We start from the raw sequence: 26,896 nt of genomic DNA on the forward strand, positions 1-26,896 counted from the left end.
GTGGTGAACTTGTAGTTCACACCACACTCTTTCCACATGGCAGTCAGATATCCTGACATGAAGTTTGTACCTCTGTCAGAAACGACCTCCTTAGGGAAACCCACTCTGGAGAACACTCCAACTAGGGCTCTTGCCACTACAGGGGCTGTAGTGGTCCTAAGGGGAATAGCCTCAGGATACCTGGTGGCATGGTCCACCACCACCAGTATAAACTTGTGTCCTGATGCTGTCTGGGGTTCCATTGGACCAACAATGTCAATCCCCACTCTTTCAAAGGGAACCCCCACCACAGGTAGTGGTATGAGGGGGGCCTTTGTTGTGCCACCTGACTTACCACTGGCTTGGCAAGTGACACATGAGCGACAAAACTCCTTGGTATTCTCATTCATATGGGGCCAGTGAAAGTGTGAGACAAGCCTGTCCCAAGTCTTTGTCTGACCTAAATGACCTGCAAGGGGAATCTCATGGGCCAAGGTGAGAAGGAAACCTCTCAGAGACAAGGGGATGACCAGCCTCCTGGTTGCACCAGGCTTGGGGTCTCTTGACTCAGAGTACAGGAGTCCATCTTCCCAGTATACCCTGTGGGCACCTGTGGCATTCCCTGCAGCCTCAGCAGCAGCCTGCTGTCTGAGGGGTTCAAGGGAAGGGCAGCTCAACTGTTCCTTCCCCAGGTCTGCTCTGGAGGGTCCCCCTGAGCCCAGAAACTCAACTTGATCAAGTTCAAGCTCTTTAGGCTCAGTTTCCCTCAGCTCTTCTAGATCAGCCTCCTCAGAGACTTGATCCTCAACCTGGGGCAAGGGGGAAGGCAAAGCCTTACCCTTACTGCTCTTCTTCTTGGAAGGTGTCTGGTCCATAATTTCAGGATCCAGCACCTGTTCAGTGGGGCATCTTCTGGCCTGTGACCTAGTCACAGCAAGCACATGTGCTGGCAAGCCTAACATCTCCATGTGAGTCCTCTGCTCCACTTCTGACCATTGTGATGACTCCAAATCATTGCCCAACAAACAATCAACTGGGAGGTCTGAACTGACTACAACTTTCTTTTGTCCCTTCACTCCACCCCAGGAGAAAGCTACAATTGCCACACTATGACTAGTAGTGACATTGCTGGCATTGGTCACCAGGAAATCAGTACCTGGCATGATCTGTCCAGGGTCCACAAAGTTAGGTGTCACCATGGTGACACTGGCACAAGTGTCCCTATAGGCCTGAGCCATCTTGCCATTAATCAAAGGTGTCTGCCTGTATTTGCCCAAAGTATTGGGACTTATTTCAGGGGACATATCCATATCCCCTGTACAGACAAGGACAGCCTGAGTGAGTGTGCCAACTAAGTTGTCAGACCCCTCAGTACCCAAGGTTAACCCAACTAATGCCTTGGGAGTGACACTACCACTACTGACTGTACTAGGGGGTGCAGTTGCTTTAGGAGCTGTAGTGGCAGGAGTTTGTCCTCCTCCTCTTTTGGTGCACTCACTAAACCAGTGAGATTTACTTTTGCAGTACTGGCACCACCTTTTTGACTGGCCTTCTTGAGTCTTCTTCTTCTGGGAAGCCTGACCCCCACCCTCTTTGGTTTGTTGGGGACCTGGTGAAGACTTCTGGTCATTTTGCTCATTCTTAACATTACCCTTCTGGTCTGCTTTCTTCTGACCACCCTGGTTCTGGTTCTGGTTCTGCTTGATCCTTGTCCTGACCCATTTGTCTGCCTTCTTTCCCAATTCTTGGGGAGAGGTCAGATCTGAATCAACAAGGTGCTGGTGCAGCAACTGGTTCTGACAATTGTTCAAAATTTGTTCTCTCATCATTAGATTATACAATCCTGTGTAATCTGTAACCTTGCTACCCAGCAACCAGCCCTCCAAAGCCTTAGTGGCACAATCCACAAAATCAGACCAGTCCTGAGACTGAGTTTTCTGGGTGTCTCTGAACAGCAACCTGTACTGCTCAGTGGTTAAACCAAACCCATCAACCAGTGTATTCTTCAGGACCTGGTAATTGTTAGCATCCTCCACTCTTGTAGTGAGGAGCTTATCTCTACCTTTACCATCAAAGGAGAGCCACAGTATAGCTGCCCACTGACTCTGGGGAATGTTCTGCACAGTGCAGGCCCTCTCCAGAGCAGCCATCCATTTCTGGATGTCATCCCCTTGCTTAAAGGGGGGCACTATTTTAGTCAGGTGTTTAGTATCTAAACCCTTCTCTCTATCTCTTGGGAGATTGCTGCCACCAGTGGGAGCTAGCCCACTCATCTGCTGCTCTCTTGCCAGGGCAAGCTTCTCTTTGGCCAGGGCAATTTCTTCCCTTTCAATCCTCAGTTCAGCTTGTCTCATCCTAGCCTCATGCTCCTTTCTCTGAGGGGAAGTAAATCTCCTCGGTGGAGGATTCCTTCTCCCCTGAGAAGAGGCATTAGAGTGCAGAGATCTATTGGAGTCCCTAGAAAGAGATCTATCTCTCCTAACTCCAAGGTTAGGCCCACTTCGGGTTAGTACTGGGGGGCCCCCAGATCCTAGCCCAAGTAAGTCTAAGTTGGTCCTAGTTAGCCTTCTGACTACCTCAAGACCTTTGTCTACCTCATCCCCAGAGAGTACCTCCTGATCCTCCTCCTCAACTGCTGAATCAGTGTTGGGGAGGTCTGGATCCCCAGAGGTTCCCTCTAAGGCTGGCATGCTCTCATGTAACTGAGAGAGCTTTCTGGCATCATATGTCTCTAAGAGACCTATCAGAAAGGGAATGGTGGGGTTAGACCCCTGCTTCAGTTTCCTGGAGACACAGATTTGTCTCATCTCCTGAAAGCTGAGAGCTGCATATCTTGAAGTGACCTGTGGAGGGTCCACACTGACCAGGGGAGTCTCAGTAGAGTCCCCCTGAGTCGACATGCTTTTCTAGTGAGGTGTAAGTGGTGCACTTACCTACACTATATGTTTGCCTACTGATCCCTTGCTAGAGTTGTAGTTTAGGGTGTGCTAGGCCCTAGGAGCTACAACAGCTGGTTCAGTAGAACTCAGAGTATTCTAAGCTAAGTTATATGTACCTTTAGTACTTATGTGATCTTTCACAAGATATTCTTAGGGCATGTGTGGTAAAACAACAGCAAGCTCAAATCCCAACCGCTGCTCACCAATGTGAGAAGTTGGCCTGATGTGCAGTGCTCACTATTCTAGTGATCACTATATATCAGTCCACACAACCCTTATTGATGATTGGTTGTAAGTCAACCTTATAGACCAGCTATCCTAGTAGCATGGATACGAGCAGTCTAAGGCTAAGACTCTAGAGGGCGTGTTAAGCCAGCTGTTTTACCATCACATTACCCCTTGAACACCCAGTGAAAGGACACCACACAAGTGTTATGAAAATAAACAATGTATTTATTAGAATCACAACAACCCTGTACTCTTTATGAGGACAGGGTGCTAAGCACACAACAAAACTCTTACGAAAATACTTTTAAGTTAGCACGTTACACAAATGCCCGAGGGGCACGAAAAACCATATACGCTAAAAGTGGAATGCGAATTACTAGCAGGTAAGTAACAGTTCTAATAGGCTTTGGAATCGCTAGGACTGGACTAGGGAATCGTTAGATTACTACTAGGAGGCCTAGGGGATTCGGGTGCAGAGTGTGCACTCTCACGCGGGATGCGGGACAAAGTCTATGGAAGCTAGAATTCACAAAGTTAGTGTTCACGGGCGAACCCGACCTGGTAGGGAGAAAACGACAGTGGATCCTGACCCTTGGATAGTGAGGCTATGCTGGGACACCGGAGTGCCGAAGTTACCTAGCCCAGGGGCTGCAGCTGCATAGGTCTGAAAAGACGTCGGGGATCTCGTTGCCGGACCAGGAGCCTGGAAGGAAGAAGTTGCTGGCAGGCGACCAGTGAAGAAAAGTTCGATGGATCCAAGCCTGGATCAAGGAAGAAGAAAACCTGAAAGCAGAGGGGACCAAGTTCTTGAATCACTAGCCAGTGATTAAGTGGGCACCAGGATGGCACCGGGCGAAGTCACCGCAGTCAGGTGAGTGGGCACTGCTGGGCTCTGCAGTCTCTCGGACCAGGAGGCGTTGTCGGCGACCAGGATGGAGGTGCGAGCTGTCCCACGAAGGTTGAAGTCGTCGGCGTCGAAGTTACCCAGGAGTGGGCAACAAGCCTTGGCTAATTCAAGCCCACGCGGTGGACTCAAAATGGCGTCTTGAGTGGACCAGGAGGGTCCAGGGTGCTCCTCTTCGGGAAGGGAGCAAGGGCCAGTCTGGAGCAACCAGACCAGCAGCAGAACTGTCGTCGGGCGTCGTCAGGAAGGCCACAAGCCAACGGGCTAGTAGCCAAACAACGCGGTGAGCAGCGGAAAGCAGAAGGGCCCCACGCAGATCGTGGAGATGCTGGGGGGCTGCACTTCGGAGCTGGAGTTGCTCAGAGTCGGGGCTTCTCGGACCCCAAAGCACTCACCAGTAGATTACTCGGCGGGCTTGCTGGAAAGAAGTCGTGCAGTCTTGCAGATGGCCGGTCCCTTGAGGTCTCGTCGCACCCACGGTTCTCAGCTGGGCTGTAGAGGTGGGTAGAGGTCAGAGGTGCCAGGGAAGCCGGTTCTCGTCGAGCTGGGCAGTCGGATTCCGGAGGAAGGACTTGCAGCCGACCGCAGTGTTCTTAGATGGTGCCTGCGGATGCAGGGTGACTACTCCTTAGTCACAAGGGAGAAATCTTAGGAAGAAGTCTTGAGTTCCTTTCGCAGAAAGTAGTTTCAGGATTCAAAGATGATCTGATTTGGAAGGGGGCCAGTCTCTACCTTTATCCTGTAAAAAGGGGCTGGCACGCGACTAAGTCCTGCCCTATGGGTGGGACTAGGAGGGGGGTGGTTACACCCACTTCCTTGGCGGGCTTTTCCCCAGCACAGGGTCTGGAGTGACCCTGGAACTGGTTCCAGCCAGCCTATGCACAGTGAGCACCGGGGTGCCACGTGCAGTCACCTTCCTCTAAAGCCCTGCCTACCTACAATACACAAAACCCTGTCTGGGACGGTGCTGGCACCGCCCCTGGCAGGAAACCCTTTGTCCTTATCTCCTGCTCTGGGAGGACTCCCAGCAGCAGGAGGGCAGACTTGTGTCTCGGTGGCAGCATCCATTTTGTGGATGCTAAGGCTCTGTCTGACTTTTAACCGGGTTATAGGTTACAGGCATGTCGTGTCCCTCTAGAAGGGTGGAATGCTAACCCCGTCGCCAGAATTGGCGAGGGGTTAGTATTCCAATTCGTATGACACCTTACTCGACATGTTTTGATAAAGCGATACCAGAGTTGGCACATAACCGCGAGGATTATAATGCACTTAAGAGTATATGGTATGCGATATCATGGAAACGGCTAAGGGATGGATCCCGAAAGCCGCAGACAGGCTCAGCTCATGCTAGAGCACCATCTCACACGATTCCAAGCACTCTGCCTTCAGGATTGTTAAGGCCTGCTATAGGAGTGACTGATAGGAGATCTGTGTGTCCATTTTAGGGTTAGATATAGGTATACTATATCTAAAGCAAAGGGTGAGTACACCACCTTGCCCCAGCTGTCGTGCAGCCAGTTGTGTCAGTTTTAGTTAGTCAATCCAGGGGTGGCACAATACATGCTTCAGCCCCTGGGAGACTTCTGGGTGCACCTCAGCCCTGGGTACAGGGACTTGGAGAGGGCCCAGTGCCAATTCAGTACCTGAGTACAATTTGGATAGAGAGAACAGCTAGGCTGTGGGTCTGATTAGCAGGCCCACAGCCAGGGAAAGTCGTAAACCAGTGCAGCAAAAAGCAAAAAATCTGGGTGATCATAGGATTGCAGACCCTACTCTCCTACACTGGAACTAGAAGATTTGAGGTAAAGAACTGAGCAGAGCTCAGGGAGACTCCCATCACACGATGTGCGGTAGAAAATCTGAGGACTGGCGCTTCTGAGGAGAAGGTTCCAGAGGGTGCTTGCGCCTGATTGGCTGTAGTTTGGACTACCATAATGACACTAATGTGTTACAAATGGTTTTTTCTCTTTACCATACATTCCTATGTAGGAATGGTTTAGGAGATTTTTCAGTTGTATTTTCCTCTTCTTTTATTATGTATTATGTTTTTATATCTATATATATATGTATGTTTATCTATATATATATCTATATATATATATATATATTTAGCATTATTGCTATTTTATGTACCGTGGGACTCCCACTTTGACGACGGGGAATATTCAAGCATTTGAATCTATGAAAGACACCCCCAATACTGGAGAACCCATAGTTTTTCTTTGCTTGTACATAAGATATGCAGTAAGGGCCGAACCTATGTTGCCCAAATATAGGATGTCAAAGGTAGAAATTATAGACGACCCCCCCCCCCACACTTATGTGTATTAAAAAAATATTGTTTTTTTAAATCCTCTGAGCCTTGTTATTCCACATGAATGCCATTAACTTGTCCTGGATAGATTGCAGCATATTGGTTGGAAAAGTCAATAGCAAAATCTGGCTGATATACAGAAACCATAGGGAGTAAATTCAAGATTTCTTATTTACCCCAGCGGTACAATTCTTTAAAATGCACTTCTAGCAACAGGAAAAGATTAGCTTCATATAACTACATTAAAGAAGCTATCTGAACTCCCACACACTGGAGAGGAAACCCTGTGCCTGAGTTGCAGCCAGCATTCCTTCTGTAGCCCTAGTGGATATCCAAGCCCAATGACTGACATGATTAATAGGAAAATCTGAAGCCTTACTAAATCCTCGAATTCCTCCAATTAATCCTGCGGGAGAATGTTCAGGATGAGTTATGAAATACAAGGTGACATTTATATGTATTAGATCACACAGTTACAGCCTCGGTGAGGGAATTATTTTTTGGTGTCTTTTTTTAACCAGGGCCTCCACGGTCAGGGCAACCAGGTACAGTGACAGGGGACAGGGGACAACTCTGTCCTGCCCCTCTAGGGAGCTTTATTGAAGGAGTCTTTAATCCATTAATCTTGGCGCTAGTGCGTAAGCTTCTGCAATTTTCTAAAATATCAGTAATTATATTGCGACCCAAACCAGCTTTGTCTAATACTGTAATAAGAACTTCAAATCTACTCTTTCAAACGCCTTCTCTACATCTAGCAAGAGAAGGAGCATTTCAGATTTCATTCTGGTTATCATATCACTCAGATCCAGAGCCAGTTTTACACTATCCATTGCTTGCCTATTTTTTATGAAACGTGATTGGGCTGAAAGGAACATGGTTGTCCTCTAAAAGGCATGTTGAGATGTTAGTATACATTTTGGCATATGTATCAAGTTGTGCTATGATTCAAGCATGGTTGTCCTCTAAAAGGCATGTTGAAATGTTAGTATACATTTTGGCATATGTATCAAGTTGTGCTATGAGTCTCTACGAATCACATGTTTTACGGTGCTTGTTAGATTTTAATGTTATGTTATGTTAATAACAACTTATAAAGCGCACGGTCACCCGTAGTTTTCATGGCGCTAAACATGAGGAGTGTTGCTGCGGAGTGACTTTGCATAGGCTTGCTCAAACAGCCAGGTTTTCAGACCTTTCCTGAAGCCCAGGATGTTGTCCCCGCTCCTGAGTGCCAGGGGAAGAGAGTTCCAGATTTTGGGGGCTACGTAGGAGAAACGGCAACCTCCTTGCCGTTTCCGTTTGAAGGAGGGGATGGTTAACAGGTAGGGGTGGGCCAACCGGAGACTTCGCGGGGTGCGTGCTTTATGATCATACTATTAATGAATCTGGGGCTTTTACCGTGCATGGCCTTGAAGGCTAAGCATCCAGTCTTAAAGGTTGCCCGTTGGGCTATTGGTAGCCAATGGAGTTTCAGCAGCCCAGGTCTGGCTGACAGCCATTTAGGCTGTTTGTGGATAAGTCTTGCTGCCTGGTTCTGGACGATTTGTAGGTGTTTTAGTAGATAAGCTGGCAGGCCAAGGTAGATTCAATTCGAGAAGTCGAGCCGATTTTCTTAATTTTACGCAGTTGATAGAAACTAGAGGAGCTCACCGCTCCCACCTGTCCTCTGAGCGAGAGATCTGCATTGATGGTCACCCCTAGGCTTTTCACCGAGGGGGAGGGAGTGGGAGGAGGCCCCAGATGCGCCAGCCAGTAGTGTGGGACCCCGCAGATCTCGCTCTTCACAGGCAGCACTAATTCCGTCTTGCCTGGGTTGAGTTTCAGGTGGTTCAGGTCCATCCAGCGCTGGATGTGAAGCATGGTGGCCTGAAACTCAGCAGCGGAGTCAGGAGAGTCGAGTGGGAATATAAGCTGAAGATCGTCAGCGTAGTTAAACATGGTGATCTTACTATTTTTTAACAAATGGATCAGGGGCCTGAGATAAAGATTGAACAGTAGTGGGGACAGAGAGGAGCCCTGTAGGACCCCACATGTGGAGGTGAGCTTGGGGGCGGTGAAAGTTCTGAGCCTTACTGCTTGAGTACGGTCAGCGAGGAAAGATTTAATCCAGCTGAATGCGGGTCCTCGCTGGCCTGCCTGCTCGACACGGTTCAGCAAGATGCTATGGTCGACCGTGTCGAACGCGGCCGACAAATCCAGGAGCACCGGAGCCTGGTGGTCACCCCTGTCTGCATTTGCTCTGAGTGTGTCCAGAACTGCAAGGATCACAGCCCCAGTTGAGTGCGTCGGTCAGAAGCTGGCTTGATTTGGCTCTAAGTAGTCTGAAATTTCAATGAAGCTGAACAGGGATAAAGCCACATGGGCCTCCAGTATTTTGGCCAGAAAGGGGAGGAGAGAAATGGGGCGGTAGTTGGAGGATTTGCTGGGTCAGTCCCTGGTTTTTTAATAAGGGGAACAACCGTCACATTCTTGAAGGCGCTAGGAACCTTGCCTTGAGAGAGTGACTCGTTAAGGAAAGGGAGTACACTGTGGGGCATGACGGAGAAGATGTATTTTAAGACACGAGGTGGACAACTGTCATTAGGTGACCCAGATTTGACACGGGTCATTAGCTCTAATAGTATTTTGGGACAGATAGGTGGAAGGAAGTCTAGTGTAGATTGGTTGCTAGACATATCTTCCAGTGGCTCCCAGCTGACGGTGTTAGGGAGGCTGGCTTTGATGGAGGAGATTTTGTCCAAAAAAAGTTGTTCAGAGAGTTGCAGAGCTCCGGAGTAGGTGCCGGAGTAGGAGATGTTCTCTCGTCATTGCACAAATCATTCACTATCTTAAAGATTTCTTTAGATTTATTGTAGGCATTTAGTATTCTAGTAGAGAAGTAAGCCGCTGTAGTGTCCAAAATAGCTTTATTATACTCTGAACAAGATTTTGAAAATTGCTCCTTATTTTCAATGGAGTATCTTAGTCTGCATTTTCTCTCTATTTGGCGCAGCTAGAGGTTTTGTTTTTTGAGATCGATGGTGAACCATTTGTGGGCGTCCGAGTGGCGGGTGCGGGAAAATTTAGCAAGCGGGACATGTGCATTACTTGCCAACAATAGCCACTCAGAGATCTTCTCTTCCATGGAATTGACGTCAGGGCTGAAGGTGGGTAGAGAGCTTGCCAAGGTGTTGATGAAATCCAACTTATTTAGGGATTTCCACTTCCTTGTCACACCTCCCGCCAATGAAATGGGCTTATTATGACCACTGATAGTAGTTGTACTATCAGTGGTCATCTGACCAAATGCATGGAGTGATTATGGACGTCGATAGTGAGAGATTGTGGGACCATATTTGATCCAAAGTGTGTCCCTTTTCATGAGTGGGGGTGTGTAGATGCTGGGCCAGGTTCAAGTTGGAGAGAAGCTCGGAGAGTTCTGCAGCATGGGGCCCGCCCGAGACATCATTGAACCAGTAGTTCAGATCTCCGACGAGTAGAACCTTAGCATGATTTACCACTAGGGTGGCCATTTGCTCACTTAGGGAGATAGGGAAGGTGGGCATTGCCTGAGGGGGGCGGTAAATAAGCACTAGCACCAGTGACCCTGTGTTCGTGTCGAGTTTGACAACAATGTTCTCGACCTCCGGGAGAACAAGGGAGGTCGTGGTAGTGAATTTGTGGTCTTTGTGGATTATGGCGGCAACACCGCCACCCAGCTTCCCTGGGGGCTGATTGGCCGAAAGGATGTAATAGTCAGAGGCGAGTGCTGCTAAAATGTCGGGCGAGGAATCCTGGGTTAACCAGGTTTCGGTAATTATGAGGACATCAGGTTTATCAGAGGTAAGCAGTAAGAAGATGTCGAGTTGGTGCTTTACCAGAGAGCGTGCGTTGAGGTAAAGGAAATGGAGGACAGTTTGATTTGCTGTTGTGGGATTGATAATTGAGGGGGAGAAGGGGCTGGGAGCGGGAGGGAGGACGTGCTCCGGCTGAGTTTGAAGGATGCCGTTAGCCAATATACGACTGTAAATAGCAGGGTACAAGGTGGGGCAGAACTGTGCTAGGGATCTTAGCTTTCTGGAGGAGTACCTTGTAATTTGGCCATAATCCGTGGCCCGGCGCAGACGGGCTCCCGCGATATGACAGGCATTTTATACCTGGCCCGCCTCTAGCCACTCCTCCTTACGGCCGATTGGCTAAGGCCTAGGGGTTGGAGAACGGGCAAGGGACCTCAGGTATTAGGGGTGGATTGTTACAATTTTGGCTTCTATTCTAAGTACAGGTAAATTTCAAAACACAGCGATTTCAGTGCAGTCTGATCAATTTTAAAAACAAGCGCTGACAGGCAAAGAAACGTGTGGCAACATTCAACTCAATGGCCCGCTTCCTGCGCTGCAGCCGCCTTTTTACCTGGCCCCACCTCTAGCTCCTCCTCCTACGGCCGATTGGCTAAGGCCTAGGGGTTGGAGAACAGGCAAGGGACCTCAGGTTTAGGCGGTGAATTGTTACAATTTTGGCTTCTATTCTAAGTACAGGTAAATTTTAAAACACAGCGATTTCAGAGCAGTCTGATCAATTTTAAAAACAAGCGCTGACAGGCAAAGAAACGCGCGGCAACATTCAACTCAATAAGAGAATCATTTCTGATTCCATCCCTGTATCGATTATGTTTGAGAAATCAGAATTTTTTTTAACAACTTCGCCAATGCTTCACAAAGTACATTTTAAATGCCTTTTTTCTTTCTCAGGTGTAATATAACCGTTAATAGTCTATGTAGTGCCCGCCTTAAAGGGGATGGCGGGGTGGGTGAGGGTAATGTGACATTTTGTATATAGTCTACTTGGGCCAAATCAGATAGCTCTTCCCCGTTGTAAAGATTTGAATACAGATTGTAAAAACATTTGGTTATTCATTCACGTGAGTCAGTCACCTACCCTTGGGGTTGATGATTTGTCGGACAGGATTAGATTTACAATTTATGAGCCAGCAGTCGATCAGCTTCAATGCTCCAAGCATAGCATTGCTGATTGGTACACATTTAACTGGCAGTCTCCCCCAAGTAGATTGTTTTTAGCTTGCTTTGTGCCAAATTAAGTTTCCTATATATACCCCTAGAACTTGTTTGTTTGTGGAGGAGTTTCGGATCCTTAATGTTTTGTTCTAGGTCCTTTTTTTTGCCTTATCTCAACGTAAGAAAGAGGTTGTGTGACTTATAGTTCCCATGATTAACCTCCTTAGCTACACTACAGATGGTATCCCAAGTAACTCACCTTCAGTGTTCTCAAGGAAATACAATCTAGGTTTTCCGGGATTAAGAGACGAAACATTGGATTACTAAATACTATCTTGCTCATTCACCATTGTCTCATATGTGGTTGCATAGAAAGTGCAGGACCTTCAAACGTCAGGAACAGCATAGCATGAACAGAATGGATGTGTGCCCCTTTTTAACAAGACAATAAATTGTGGGCATATCTCTGTTCAACAAAGCAATTGTCTATGACAATATATGACGATCTGTGAACATTGGAGTGAGTCTTTTGGCAAATGTTTTAACTTTAATTTTGAACATTCTCTGCCAGGAGCCTCGATGTTGCTGCAACGTTTTAGGGTCCTGGTCAGGTTCCTATACCATTCCAAATATTTGTTGCGCTTCTTGTTTAGTAGTTAGAGCGTGATGAGTCCCTTTATATGTAAAGAGAAGGTGGAAATGGAAGCCCCAGCTATATGGAATCCTCTTCTAGTGTAGCTGGTCCATGATTTCTTTCATCTCTAGCCTTCTCGCAAGTCTGTAGGGAGAGAAATCCTGGACGATAGTGATAGAGTACTCCTCAAATTGGACATTGTCCATTTATCTGGCAGAGGCTGGGATCGCCAATCCCTCCTTCAACCGCAGGAAATGGACACAGGTCAAGACATCTGGGGATTATTTCTGGGGAGAGCTGAAATGCCATGTAGACTCTATAGGTACAATCAATAATAAATTCCCCATCGTCTTGCATAACAAGGATCACTCTAAAAAATATATAAATGTGTTGCATCAGGTTTTTATCTTACACCTCTGAGTTAATGCCTCTAATCCTTGGACTGTTCTGTTTTGATCAGTTTTCCCCATCATCTAGTTTATCTTGAATTTCTTGCTGGTATTTTACAAGCACTGGCATTCTCTCTTCCACAGTTAAGTCTTGATCATGAACATGCTCTGTTGATGATGCCTCCAACTGATCTACTCTCTATCGGACCTTGATGACCACCTTCAAAAATTGAAAATGATTTCGATACTTCCTGAGAAAATTAAGTGGTATCTTTATGCAGTTTTTATAAAAAATACCTGCTCATCACCTTCGTTGACTGGGACGTGTAGATTACCTATGGTCCTGGTTGAAAGAGCTAGGTCACACTTGGTAGATCACTTTAGCACCAAAAAAACACAAAAAAAATGACCTCTTCGGAGAAAAGAGGAACTAGCAGGGTTTCTTACCCCCCTCTTTAAAGAGTCATGTTCTGTCAGATAGGGGTGATAGGAATCAAACAACCCAGTCAGAGAATTTCTTATGTGCTTGTGATGATTAATGGCAATAACCACAATGAAGGATATTGACAATTACATGCTCGTTTATTATGCAGTATTTGTGTACAAATTATAGAAATCATAATTATAAACAACACAGTGGATAATATGCAAATCATGGTAAAGGTTAGGCAAAACTCGTTTACATTTTATCACGCATCCACATCCTATTAACCCCTTCCATGCTGATGACGGCCCCAGCCGTCATGCACTACAGTGCTCGTGTGCTGATGACGGCTGGGGGCCGTCATGACCGCACCCGCGCTGAAATCTTCAGCACAGGAGCAGAATCGGCCCAGCATGGAAGGGGTTAACCTACTACCTTCCTATTATGTTTAAATGATAACAACCATTGATATAGTATAGATGTAGTTGTTTGACAAGCCTTAATTATGAACAGCCAGGTATTGTTTACCTGCATATCTTATTCTGTCATTGGATGAGCAGTTAGAATTCACTCCTTTAGCATCTCGTCCATGTCTGAACCCCACCCCTGCTTCGGTATCTCATATATCTTTATCTCTATTGGTGTCTTATGAAGAGATGAGGGGTGCAAAAAAGTGCAATAAATGTCCCTTTGTAGAAGCTTATGGAAGCAAATGCTACTTCTTTCTTTTTCCTTTTATAACGGATCTCCACAAGGTTATCTCTCTTGTCGCCACAGTTATTAACACGTACACCAAAGAAGAGGAAAGTTAATTTTTGGTCCTGTTAACCTAGTAATTAACAGTGCCACAACTCGGAGCTCCTAACCCAGAAATGTGGCAATCAAGCACACAGTGTTAGCATTACCATTCAAAGGATTTGTCACTCTTCTAGGTTCTATTCTTATTTTATGCACTCCTTAGTGTTAAGTGCAGTCATGTTTATAAGTGACACGGCCTTGTTTGCATGCAAGATAAATTATTATACACATGCACAACATTTCTATGAAAGATACAAAATGAAAGAGTTGCGGCACACTGAAAATGCAGATGCAACTTCTTTTAGCCTAGTTTAATGGTAGGTTAAAAAAAAGGGGTACATTGATGTATCTGGCTGCTGCAATAGCCTCAGGAAGCAGTGCTGTAATAGAGATAAAAATGATTCAAATTATTGAAGCATCACACATTCAAATAATGCAACAGTTTTGAGTATTAAATCATTTCATAGGGCGGGGCTTCTGTATGTAGGCAGGACTGCTGGGATTCCTTTTTAAGTTGCGTATGTTCGGTAACACTTTTTCTGGTGGATATAGTATCTGCCTGTGGATTCCTCACCTTTTGAATTACCCCATGCGCCAGCATTCCACAGAAACTCTTTTCTTAGCTCTCCCATGGCGACAAGGACGTCATAATAGCACAGCTCCGCTCGAGACACCATATGACGTCACCGGAGCCATAAGAAGACCTCGTCGGTGTGCGGAAGTCAGTTCCACCCATTTTTTCCGTGCCTTTGAGGCGAACAGGCGGACCGAAAATATAACACTGGTATACCCGGTATACATAATATATATATATACACAAACATATAGAATATACATAAGTAGAAAGTAAAAGCCAATAATCAAAGCATTTCCTAGCAACAAACTGTATGCATGAAAATGACATATAGAAACAAATGTCAGTCAGAGCATTTTCGGTATATGCAGGAGGACAACGGGGAGGCGGGTGGGTCAGTGAGGAATCCACAGGCAGATACTGCATCCACCAGGAAAAGCATTACTGAAGGTAAGTAACTTTTTCTTCTTATGGATACATCTGCCTGTGGATGACTCACCTTTTGAATTGAATCCCCAAGCTGTCTTTCTCCCAGAGGAGGGTGTCCACCTGGGTATACCAAACAATCTTGCAGTACAGAGCGTGCAAAATGGCCAAACCTCCTAACCTCCGAATCCAAGTAGTAATGCTTCGCAAAGGTGTGGAGGGAGGCCCAAGTTGCCACCATACAGGTGTCTACAACAGGAACACCTCTAGCCAGAGCAGAAGAAGACTTAGCTCTGTTGGAATGAGCTCGAATACATTCAGGAGGCTCCTTCTTGGCCAGGGCATAGCAGATCTTGATGCACAAGATGATCTACCTGGAGAGTGTTCGTTTGTGGACAGCTCAGCCTTCCATTTGTCCAATGTAGCCCACAAAGAGCTGATCATCCAGCCTTAGGTCCCTGGTTCTATCGAGGTAGAAGCTGACAGCCCTCTTAGGGTCCAGGCGATGAAGTCTCTCCTCCTCCTTGGAAGGGTGAGGGGAGGATAGAAGGTAGGTAAAGTAATAGACTGTAAGGAGTCCCCACCTTAGGCAGGAAAGCCCTGATCCTGAGAACCATATTTTCTGCATGAATGGTTAAGGAACTGAGGATTAGAACTAAGAGACTGAAGCTCACTTACCCTCCTAGCTGAGGTAATAGCGATCAGAAAGACAGTCTTGAAAACAGAAGCCTCAACGGGCAACTATGAAGAGGCTCAAAAGGAGAACCCATCAGAAAAGTAAGTACTAAATTCAAATCCCACTGGGGCGTAATGAAAGGAATGGGAGGAAACCTATTGGTGAGGCCCTAAATTAACCTCATAACACTGGGAGACTTAAATAAAGATGGCTGATCCGGCAAACAGAGCAAAGCAGACGAGGCCGGCAAATAACCCTTTACCGTAGCCACAGCACAACCCTGCAGGGCCAAGGAAAGTAAAAATCCCAGAACATCAGATAAGTGGGCTTTCAAAGGATCAATGGACCTCTCTCCACACCTTTTCACAAACTTGGGCCACCTAGATGAATAAATAGATTTGGGGGAGTGTCTCCTGGATGATAAAATAACATCCACCACATCCAGTGGGAGAGAGAAAGAACTCAAATTGCCCCATTCAATCTCCAGGTATGAAGGTACAAGCTCTGGAGGTGGGGTGTAGAACCTGCCCATGCGATTGCGAGAGGAAGTCTGCCCTGAGAGGGAGACGGAGCGGAGGGTGCAATGAGAGGTGACGTAGATCTGTGCACCACACCCTTCTTGGCCAATCCGGAGTTATCAATATGACTTGGGCCCGGTCTTGGCGAATCTTCCTCAGAACCCGAGGAATCAAGGGTATGAGAGGAAACGCGTAAAGAAGTTGAGAGCTCCAAACCAATTGAAACGCATCCCCCAATGCTCCCTGCATCAGATACTAAAGGTTGCAGAGTGACGGGCAGTGCGCTTTCTCCCGAATTGCAAAATGGTCCACCCGAAGAATCACCACATCCTGAAGATGTGCTGGACCACCTCCGGATGAAGCCGCCACTCGTGACGAATAATGCCGACTGAGACTGTCCGCATGCACATTTAGTACTCCTGCGAGATGATTTGCCATCACACAAATCTGATGGCCCTGAGCCCAGGACCAGAGTTGCAGAGCCTCTCTGCAGAGACGATACGGCTCTCCCCCCAACCCCTGTTTTTTTATGTACCGCATCGCTGTAGTGTTGTCCATCAGGACTTGAATCAACTGACCGCGAAGGGAGAGAAGGTAGGCCTTGAGAGCCAAACGTATTGCCCGCAATTCCAAAAGGCTGATGTGAAGCAACCTTTCCTCCGAAGAGCAAAGGCCCTTGATCTCCAGATTCCCCAGATGAGCACCCCACCCTAGAGTGGAGGCATCCTTGATCACTGTGGCCACCAGCGGAGGAGGTTGAAAGAGCTTTCCTCGAGACAGGTTGCCCTGCACACTCCACCAAGACAGCTCTACTGCAGTGTCTCTGGAGATTCTGACCTTCTCACTGAGATCTCCATTGTATTGATTCCACTGCCTGTGGAGGCACCACTGGAGTGTCCTTATGTGCTAGAGTGTATGGCTAAATAACAAAATACAGGAAGCGAACAGACCGAGCAGGCGAAGAACCTTCAGGACTGGAACAACCGCTCGTACATGAAATAAAGGAATCATCTCCTGAATGTCAAGAATCCTCTGCGGAGTTTGGAAAGCTCGACACACAGTAGTGTCCAGTACTGCCCCTATGAACAGGCTGCGCTGAGATGGCACTAGGTGAGATTTGGGCACATTTATCGAGATACCCAAGTTGAGCAACAACCGCGTTGTTACATGCAAGTGACGCAACACCATCTCCGGCGACTTTGCTGTGAGCAGCCAGTTATCCAGATAATAGAAAACAGGAATCCCCAACCTTCTGAGACGTGCTGCCACCACCGCCATCACCTTTGTGAAGACCCGAGGTGCGGAAGTAAGGCTGAATGGAAGGACCGCAAACTGGTAGTGTTGAGACCCTACCGTAAACCAGAGATACTTCCGATGCGACTTCAGAATAGGGTTGTGGAAATACGCATTCTGTAAGTCGATCGATACCATCCAGTCTTCCTGCTGCAGCACCAGAACATTTTGAACTTTTCCTGCCTGAGGTAAAAATTCAAAACCCTGAGGTCCAAGATCGGCCTTAGCAAGCCGTTCTTTTTGGGAATCAGGAAATAATGGGAGTAACATCCCTGACCCCTTTCCTGCTCCGGAACAACCTCTATCGCACCTTTCTTTAGTAAGACAAGAACCTCCTGCTGCGGAAGCAGCAAATGGTCTTCTGAAAACCAGTCCTGGCGAGGAGGTGGAACTCTTGAAAAGGTATGGCGTACCCATTTTCCACAAGATTCAAAACCCAGTGGTCTGAGGTAAACAATTTCCAATCTTGTAGAAAATGGGACACCCGACCCCCCTAAAGGACCAGCATGATCCAAGATGGGGGATCAAGAGCTGCTTTCTAGTGGTGGGGACAGAGGAGGAGAAGGAGGAGGAGGAAGACTGCTGTCTAGAAGCACTCCGAAGACGGCCTCTACCTTTTCCTCTGTACGACCTGTACAGAGGGTTCTGCTACTGCTGCTGCTGCTGCTGCTGCTTCTGAGGCTGCCGACGGCCTTGAAGGGAAGCGGCCTTCCCAAGACCTTAATACCTTTTGAATGCCTAGCCCCTGGGCTGGGACTACAGGCCCAAGGATCTTGCAGTAGCCCTACTGTCCTTGAATCACTGCAGCGCAGAGTCCGCCTTAGTTCCAAAGAATCTTGACCCATCAAAGGGTAGATCCAGTAAAGTAGCCTGTACATCTGGTGAGAAACCTGAAGATATAAGCCAGGCATGCCTTCTAGTAGCAATCGAGGAACCCATCACTCTGGCAACCGAGTCTGCTGTGTCGCGACCCGACTGAATCTGAAAGTGCCTCAAGAAAATGAACATGATCTTCAGGACGTTTAGGAGCCACTTGCTTGACAGAGTCCATTAGAGCATGAATGTACCTCCCTAGCAAACATGTGGCATTTCGTTGACTTGAGAGCCATACTTGCTGAGGAAAACACCTTTTTGGCCGACTGCTCTGACTTCTTCGAGTCTCTATCCCACGAGATGGTAGGGAAGGAACCAGTTGACTGCCTGGAACAAGAAGCTTGAACCAGCAAGCATTATGGAGATGGATGGGCAGAAAGGAAAGCTGGGTCACCAGGAGCAGGTCTATACCTTCTTGCCACTGATCTAGAAATGGCAGGGGCAGACAAGGGTTTCTGCCACACTTGCATAATTGGCGCCGTCAACGCCTCATTGAAAGGCAGCAGAGGTTCAATAGAAGAGGAAGGAGAATTGAGCACTCCAGTCAGAATATTTGACTTTACCTAAGCTCAGGGCAACTGAAGGTCCGACAATACAGCAATGATGACCAAGTGATAAGGGCAACATCCTGTGAAGGTCAAGCCTTAGAAGAAAGCTCTGACTCTGGGAAGTATCAAGGCCACTAGCCTCACGTAGACCTTCAAATTCGTCTGCGGAGTCGAGACTCTCCACTTCCTCCTGTTCTTGCTGGTGCTACTCTTCCTCCAGCAGTCTTTGCACTTCCCTCCAGGAATGCTGCTTCAGGATCGGCGTCAGCGACGCCAGCCGGGGCGCCTGTAACAACGGCACTGGCATCGAAGGAGGAGCTTCTGAAGTGGGCAGCAGCGCCAATCGAATCCGGGATGACTCATGCCAAACACCAGACAGAGCCAGGGATTGAGGTATTGGAGTCGAAAACCTTAGTGCCGGGAACTGCCAAGATGGAGCAGTCGGCATAAAAGGCACGAAAGGTGCCAGGGCATACTGATGGGGAATTCCCAAATTAAAGGCAAGTGGACCCACGGGGCCCGAAGGCGCGCCGGTAGGGTAGGATGCCCTGGCGAACATCGCATTAAGGAAATGCAAAGGATCGAACCTGGTCCTGGGAAAGGAGGATAAGTATCTGAAGTCCCCTGGTCTGGATCCATCGGCGGCCGTACGGGGGGGAGGGGCTGAGGCTGCGGCTGCAGAGCCATTGGTGCCCGCACAGGTGAAGCTGCAGGAACAGGAGAAGACTTCCTGGGAGCCAGAAAATCCCTGGGTGCCAGAGAGCCACAGGGTGCCAGAGAGTGGGCCGGAGTCGCCTGCGGAGATAAAGAAGGCAACAGAGAGATGATCTTTCACACTGCTGTAAGGGAGTGGCTGATTTCAAAGAAATGCCCTTAGAAGATCGACGTTGTGATCCAGGTCTTCTCTTTTTCTTATGCTTCTTCGAAGTATGCGAGGTCGACAACTTCGATCTCACACAACCCCTCTTCTCCTTTTTCGCCTGCACCATGAAGAATTTGCCTCACGTACTTTCAGCACTTTCGGGTTAATCTTCTGACAGCACGAACACCCTTCGACGTTGTGGTGGGCTTGAAACCAGACTTCTTCGTGGTAGCCATTCTCACTGCAACACGAAGAAGAGGAAGAAACAAAGTAATCACAGTAAAAGGGAACTGATGTCAGCATGCCGACGAGGTCTTCTTATGGCTCCGGTGACGTCATACGGTGTCGCGAGCGGAGCCAGGCTATTATGATGTCCTCGTCAATGTTGGAGAGAAAAGAAAATAATTTCCATGGAATGCTGGCGCAGGGTTAATTTAAAAGGTGAGGAATCCACAGGCAGATGTATCCATCAGAACTACACATAATTTTCAACAGCATGTTGTTCTTATGTTTTAGTTCCTGTATATTAGTGTCCCGCAAGCTCTCTATTAACTTGCATTTGCAATGCAATAGGTCTCCCATTAGCGAGAGTTTAAGCATTTGGCATTGTAGATCACAATGCCTTTTATTTATGTGTTTTGAAAATCAACACATAAATATAAGGCATTGTCATTTATAATGGCAATAGTTCAAACTTTCACAAATGTGAGACCATTTTAATGGTGGCTGTGCCCATTTCTTTAGACGCTTCTTGCCTAATTTGGCTAAGAGCGAGCCGCGCCTAAAGAAAGGGACGCAGCCGCCATTAAAGTGAAAGCACAACATGGAGCACTTTTACACACAAAAAAACATTTATTTGTGAAATTCACAAACAATTTTTTTTGTGTATAAATGCTCCATGCCAGGCTTTCACTTTAATTGCAGCCACGCCCCTTTCTTTAGACGCGCGACTCGTAAGCTGAATAAGGTGAGCAGCGTCTAAAGAAAAGGGTGCTGCCACTAACAACATGAAAGCACGGTATGGCGTGCTTTTACCCCCCAAAAAACAAGGTTCTGTAACCCAACCGCTATTAAAGGGGACAGCGCTGGCAAAAATAATAAATAAAGAAGCGTGGCCTCTAAAGTTAAAGCAGACCGGCCGCAATTACTGATAAAAATATAAAAGCGGGCGGTGTGCTGCGTTGTAGGAAAGCACGTCATGCTTCGATTAAGGGAGGATCCTTAAAGAAAATAGTGCTTACAGGCTGTAGATACACAGAACGTATAACACAAGCAAAAAGTCCAGTCTTTATTGGAGGTTACAAATGCAGACAAGGCGGTACTAACGAGGGACTACTACGTTTAGTCATTAATCAAAGGCAACGTTTTTGAAAGGACAGTAACAAAAGCCAACTGAAAAGATGGGAGGAGCTACAAGTCCATACCTGAATACAGCATGCCTTGCAGAGCAGCATATGCGCTGCCCAGGCTCGACCTAAAAATAAAGCTTGCTAAAGTAAATCTAACTACTGGATAATAATCTAGAAACTAGAAATAATCAAATAACTTCAACTCACAATTTAAATATGAAAACAATAGCCCTAATGGCACCACATCACACTAGGTCTAATTCGTACTAAAACAAACAGGTATTCACTTAAATAGGATTCCTTTTACTAAGGGATACATTTGTGATTTTGTTTGCATTCTCAAAGGTTTCTAAGAGTAGGCCTACAAAGACAAGTCAGTTGCGGGATAACAAAAGTACTCCTGGAAAGACTTTGTAGAAACCCACTTTTAACAATGCAAAGAAACTTCCAAATGTGCAAATGTACTTAATGTGTATGTATGCATCAGAAAACATCTTATATGATTGCAATGTAACTTCAAAATATTTGTAATCATTTCCTAAATGGGGAAATAATTTTCCCTATGGAAACCCTCCTTTCCTGCACCCTGAACAAGGCAGTCCTTTCCAACTGTAGAAAAGGTGAGAGAACGTCCACAGGCCAGCTGGTACACACAGGAACTCATGCTGACGAAACACAACTGCAAGCAACTGGAGCGCAAATGAAGACCAAGTCAAGAAACCGCAGATCAAGTCATCTTCAAATCAGCACTACGACTCTACCACCAGCAGATACGCAACAAAAGGGCACAGCTCTTGCAGATCACATCAACACCAGCACTAACAGCAACAAGAAATTCTTCGCCATCATCAAAAATGTCACCACGCCTCTGCAGCCACCAGCAACATCACCCCCTCACAAGAGCTTTACAAGTCTCTGAATTCTTCCGCAACATAATCACCTCCATATACAGCAACTTCAACCCTCAACCGAACCCAGTTGCAGTTGAAACTCAACTTCCCATCATGGTTAACGAACACACTCTGATCTTGTGACCTGCCATCACCATTGTCGAAATTGCTGCTTTCATGAAGTCTATCCACTCGGGGGCTCCATCTGACCCTTGCCCCAACCATGCCTTCTACAAAGGACTCCCACGAATCAGTGAAGTGCAGAAACACACATCCTTAATGCCTCCATCAACCAACCACATTTCTGGACAGCTGGAAACATGCCACAGTGATGCCATTGATTAAAAAAGCTATCCGCTGACAAAGCCACGCTTTCCAATCACAGACCCATCGCCCTTGTACCATACCCAGCAAAGGTCTAAGAGAAACTAATCATTCACCAACCACCTCAGCAACCGTCAGCTCCTCAATATCACACAGTCTGGATTCAGGGCCAACCACAGTACAGAAACAGCACTTATTGCCACCACAAATGACGCCTGCATGGTCTTTGACAGATGGGACTCGCAGCCCTCATTCTCCTGCACCTCTCTGCAGCATTTGACATGGTCTCACATCCTGTTCTCATCAAACATCTGCACTATTTTGACATCCAAGGATCTGCTCTCAGCTGGATCTTATCCTTCTTAGCGGATAGAACACAAGCGATCAGCCTGGCACCTTATGCCTTGGAAGCATGCAACTAATCTGGGGAGTCCTTCAAGGATCACTGCTCAGCCTCACCCTCTTCAATGCAAACATGATTTCTCTGCCAATGTTATCTGCGCACACATCAGCCTCCTCTCCTATGCAGACAACACACAACTCATGCTCGCTCTCAGACAAAGTCCCCAACACAAGAAACAAATTGACCATCTGCATTACTGAAGTCGCTAACTGGGTGAAAGCCAACTGTCTCAAGTTCAAGACGAACAAGACAGAAGTAGTGATCTTTGGCAAGAACACCTCACCATGGAACTCCAACTGGTGTCCGGCTCAACTCGGACCCACATAACCATCCTGAACCCATGCCAAGAACTTTGGAATAATAACTGATGGTAAACTGGACATGGCTGCCCAAGTCAGCACTATCACTGCGTCCTGCTTCCAAACCCTGAAGATGCTGATGAACATCTTCAAATGGATTCTACACAACAAAAGAAAAACTGTCACTTACACTTTAATCACAAGTAGGTTGGGCTATGGGAACGCCCTTTATGCTGGGATCACCAAACAACTCACTGGAAGACTACAGAACATCCAGAACTCGGCAGTCCGACTCATCCTCAATCTCTCACATAGAACTCATTACACCACACCTCAGGGAACTACACTGGCTTCCAATACACAAACGCACTCAATACAAACTCCTCACACAAACATTCAAGGCACTCCAAAACTCAAGCCCTACCGACCTGAACAGTCGCATCTCCTTCCACCTACCATCTAGAACCTCTGGTCCGCAAGACTTCTACTTGCCAACATCCCAGCCATACACAGAAGTAGATCAGGAAGATTAGCGCTTTCGTACATTGTTCCACAAGCATATAAGGATCTCCCTCTCCACATCAGAACCTCCTCCTTTCTTCTTGAATTGTACAAGAAGCTGAAGACTTGGCTTTTTAATTAACCAACCTACCATAGGTAGGGCTTGCCAAAAAGACCTATTCAGTGCCATGATATCCTTGCAGGAGATAGTGTGCTTTACAAATACACATAACTGTCAGCGGGGAACAGATTTATTCCTACCCCTATTAGGAGTAAATCTTCACATGTTTTCAAGATGGAAATGGACTATGGAAAGATTATGAATACTCACTAAAAAGTCAATTTGGGGCAATTGCCAAACTTTCGAGGGCTTTCACACTCTGGAGTGCCTACTATTTACCCCTCAAAGAAGACCGAGTATGAGTGAGTAAATATTTTTATAAGTGTAAAACCAAGGTTTGTAAATCCCATACATGGTTTTTCAATAATTAACAAAAAGGACATTTGCACCTGTAAGTTCAACTCGTGTGCAAATGGCTTTGAAAATCTGCCCTCCTTTTTAGGTCTCGTCTCAGCCAGCGCATGCACTGGTCTCTGGCAAAACATTTAGGAGTGGAGTTTTAAAAGTGCTGACAAAGGCTTTTGCTGGCATCAAGAATGCTGTCATGCATGCATGAACATGCACAGCTGCCATCTGGCTTTCTGTAATGGCTCATTGAGCTTTACAGCGTGTGAAACATGCTCCTCCACCCCCTTGCCTTCACTACCCCCTCCCTTCTCCCCGTCCCTCCTCGTCAGCTCGTCACACAAGAGACTAGCAGCAGCTTGAAGGGAGAGGGGACATCAAAGTTGAATTGATCAACTCTTAACTGGCTTTCGAGCATTTGTTTGCTAAAAAACATAGATGTGCCGATTGATTGCTACTGCCTCTGTGATACGACGTTTAGTTTTATTTTCTACCTATTCTGTCTTTTCGCATCATGGGACATTCATGCAAATATATGGCGATCCTTTTGGTTACTTATAGATATGTTTGTTTAAATGTGTGCGCGCGCTCGTGTTTTTTTTTTGTACATGTACTAATTAATGTTAGACAGGACCAGCCAGACCCACATTCCGCTCCGCCACTGGAAGCACACACACACACACACACACACAGGAGGCTTGGAATGCGCCATTATCCCACCGCCCTTAGGGGGAAGACTGGGCAGGCAGCCTGGGGGCAAAGGTGACAGAGGTCATTCGCATTTCCAGAGCAATGTGTGCCCTTTGGCATCTTAAAATGGGCAAAGATGTGGGACGGGTTATAACAGGAACCACCTATGTGACTGAAAGCCATGATAGATTTGAAGCTTAAGTGATGTGAAGGCAGCCCTTGTAAGTAACGGTCGGGTAGGCCAGCACTGACTTACTAAACCTGCCACGCGCATTTTTCATTGAACGGTGGACAGGAAAATCTATAAGCAAAACCTATACTAATGCATCTCAAAACATTGCTGAAAGCTGATCCAATTATGTATTTTCAAAAAGTGGTATTTATGTTTTTTAACGCAGGGGGCCCTTACTCTCAAAAAGTAGTTGCCATATCAGTTACTCATACAAAGCAACCCCAGACAAAGCCAAACACATCCCCTTGCCTTTAATTAATATGACAAATATACAAACAGCTGCTTGCTAGGGATGGATTAAATTGTTAAAACAATTTAGCGCACACCTGAATAGACCTACCTAGCCTGAACATGCAGTTCTGCCGGTGTTGAGGCAGCACGGAGCAGAAATATATAATTTAACTCTCGTCCGCCCTTCCGGTATCAGCATCCCTCCAGCTCCTCTGAGTGGACTCTTCAAACTTTTCCTTTTCCGACCGTGGGGGGAGGTGGGGGGGCAGCCGCGCCTCTGACTCTGCAGCTCTCTCAATCCATAGTGGTACGTCAAGCGCCTGGAGTCTGGGAGTCGTAGCGCCTTGGGAAGCAGAAACTGCACCATACCGTACAACGCCTGCAATGCATGCCCTTAATTGTTATAACAAATATACAAAGCGCAGCTTGCTAGGGATGGATTGGACAGTGAGGTTAATACTTGTCGCAAGTGAGACTTGTGGGTCGCCGGCGTAATCTCGCGTCATTTCTGGGGTTTCGTGTTCTGCGTGTCAAGTGAAATTCCCGGAATTATGCCACATTTTACCTCAAAAGCAGTCAAACAGTGTGAACGACCAGAACACTGACAGGTCTTGCTTGCAACATGTGTTGTTTTTGTGGTTTTTTGGGGTTGAGCGCGAAATGTGTTCTTCTATCCAAAATGGGCACAAGGATACATTTCACAGAGAAATATAATGCTAATTGTCCCTTTTGCATATTGTACAATTGCCTGTAATGTTTGCCAAATTTCGCTTAATTATGCAAAAGCAAATTTTGCACAACCCTATGTGATACACCATTTCCTGGACCCGTACACACACGTGCTTCCTCCACCCTCTCTCCCTCTTCCTCCACCCTCTCTCTCTTCCTCCACCCTCTCTCTACCTCTCTACCTCCACCCTCTCTCTCTTTACCTCTCTCTCTCTAGCGCTCTTCCTCTCTCTACCTCTCTACCTCTTTCTATCTACCTCTCTTTCGCTACCTCCCTCTCTCGCTACCTCCCTCTCTACCTCTTTCTACCCACCTCTCTCTACCCACCTCTCTCTACACAACTCTCTCTACACAACTCTCTCTCTACACACCTCTCTCTCTACACACCTCTCTCTCTACACACTTCTCTCTCTACACACTTCTCTCTCTACACACCTCTCTCTACACACCTCTCTCTACACACCTCTCTCTATACACACCTCTCTCTCTACACACCTCTCTCTCTACACACCTCTCTCTCTACACACCTCTCTCTCTACACACCTCTCTCTCTACACACCTCTCTCTCTCTCTCTCTCTACACACCTCTCTCTCCTCTCTCGCTCTATCTCTAAGTGGCAGCCGGAGCCTGATAGCACTGCATGTCCTTAAAAAAAAAAAAGCACTGGCATTGCCGATGTGTCTCGCCTTTGGGGCCTTATAAGTGTTTAACCATGCAACAGTTAATGTTGTTGCACCAAGGATATTGTGCTGCATAACTAAATACTTATAATGTCCCAAAAGCGAGACCTATTGGCTATGCCAATGCTTGTTAAATTTTAGAACTCTTCACCAACCACATGGCAGCAAGTTACATACAGTAAAACACAATAAAAGATAAAGGGTCTGATTCACAAAAATATTTTGGGAGCAAAAGTAACACTAATGTATGCAAGTAGCATTGAACAAATTTAACTTTGTGGTACATAAAAGTACTTTCCTCACAAAATTATAAGATTTTATATGTGAGTAAATCTATTCACAAGTGGGTTGTAGGCAATTTAAGACACAGGCCCTGGCAAAAATTAGTGAACAGCTACAAAACTGTAATCTTGGGAGTATTCCGAAGCCTGTTGCAGATAGGTCCCCACCTCAAAGGTAGTGGGTGATGTTCTTCTGTCTAAGGATAAAATCCACTTTAGGCTGGGAAAGAGGGAACGTTTTCAAAATTGGTGGGGTATAGGAATAGGGAATAGTATTTAGAAAAGGTGCAATTCATATTTCCATGACACTCCCTTATTTAGAAATATACAATGGTTATATTTGTAAAAGTGTAAATGATTACTTATGTGAGTATTCTGTGACAATTGCAGCTTTGCAAGAGTACTCTTGGAATTCACTGTCACTTGAAATAAGCTCTATAATTTGCTTTT

General features: G+C 46.5%; 1 protein-coding gene across 17 annotated transcripts in view; it reads right to left on the reverse strand.

The window, feature by feature from the left end:
* Positions 1-26,896, reverse strand: part of EDA (ectodysplasin A) — a 1,521,038-nt gene that overhangs the window by 1,052,629 nt on the left and 441,513 nt on the right. Inside the window, exon 1 of one of the 17 annotated variants that reach the window (XM_078640161.1) lies at positions 20,795-20,839. The exons of the other annotated variants lie outside the window; for them this stretch is intronic. Within the exon in view, the coding sequence (XP_078496287.1) occupies positions 20,795-20,824 (30 nt within the window). The 5' untranslated portion in view covers positions 20,825-20,839. Of the gene's footprint in view, positions 1-20,794; positions 20,840-26,896 lie in introns of those variants that run through there. 17 annotated transcript variants of the gene reach the window in all.

The sequence above is a fragment of the Lissotriton helveticus genome, chromosome 4_2 (assembly GCF_964261635.1).
Source record: "Lissotriton helveticus chromosome 4_2, aLisHel1.1, whole genome shotgun sequence".
Lineage (NCBI taxonomy): Eukaryota > Metazoa > Chordata > Amphibia > Caudata > Salamandridae > Lissotriton > Lissotriton helveticus.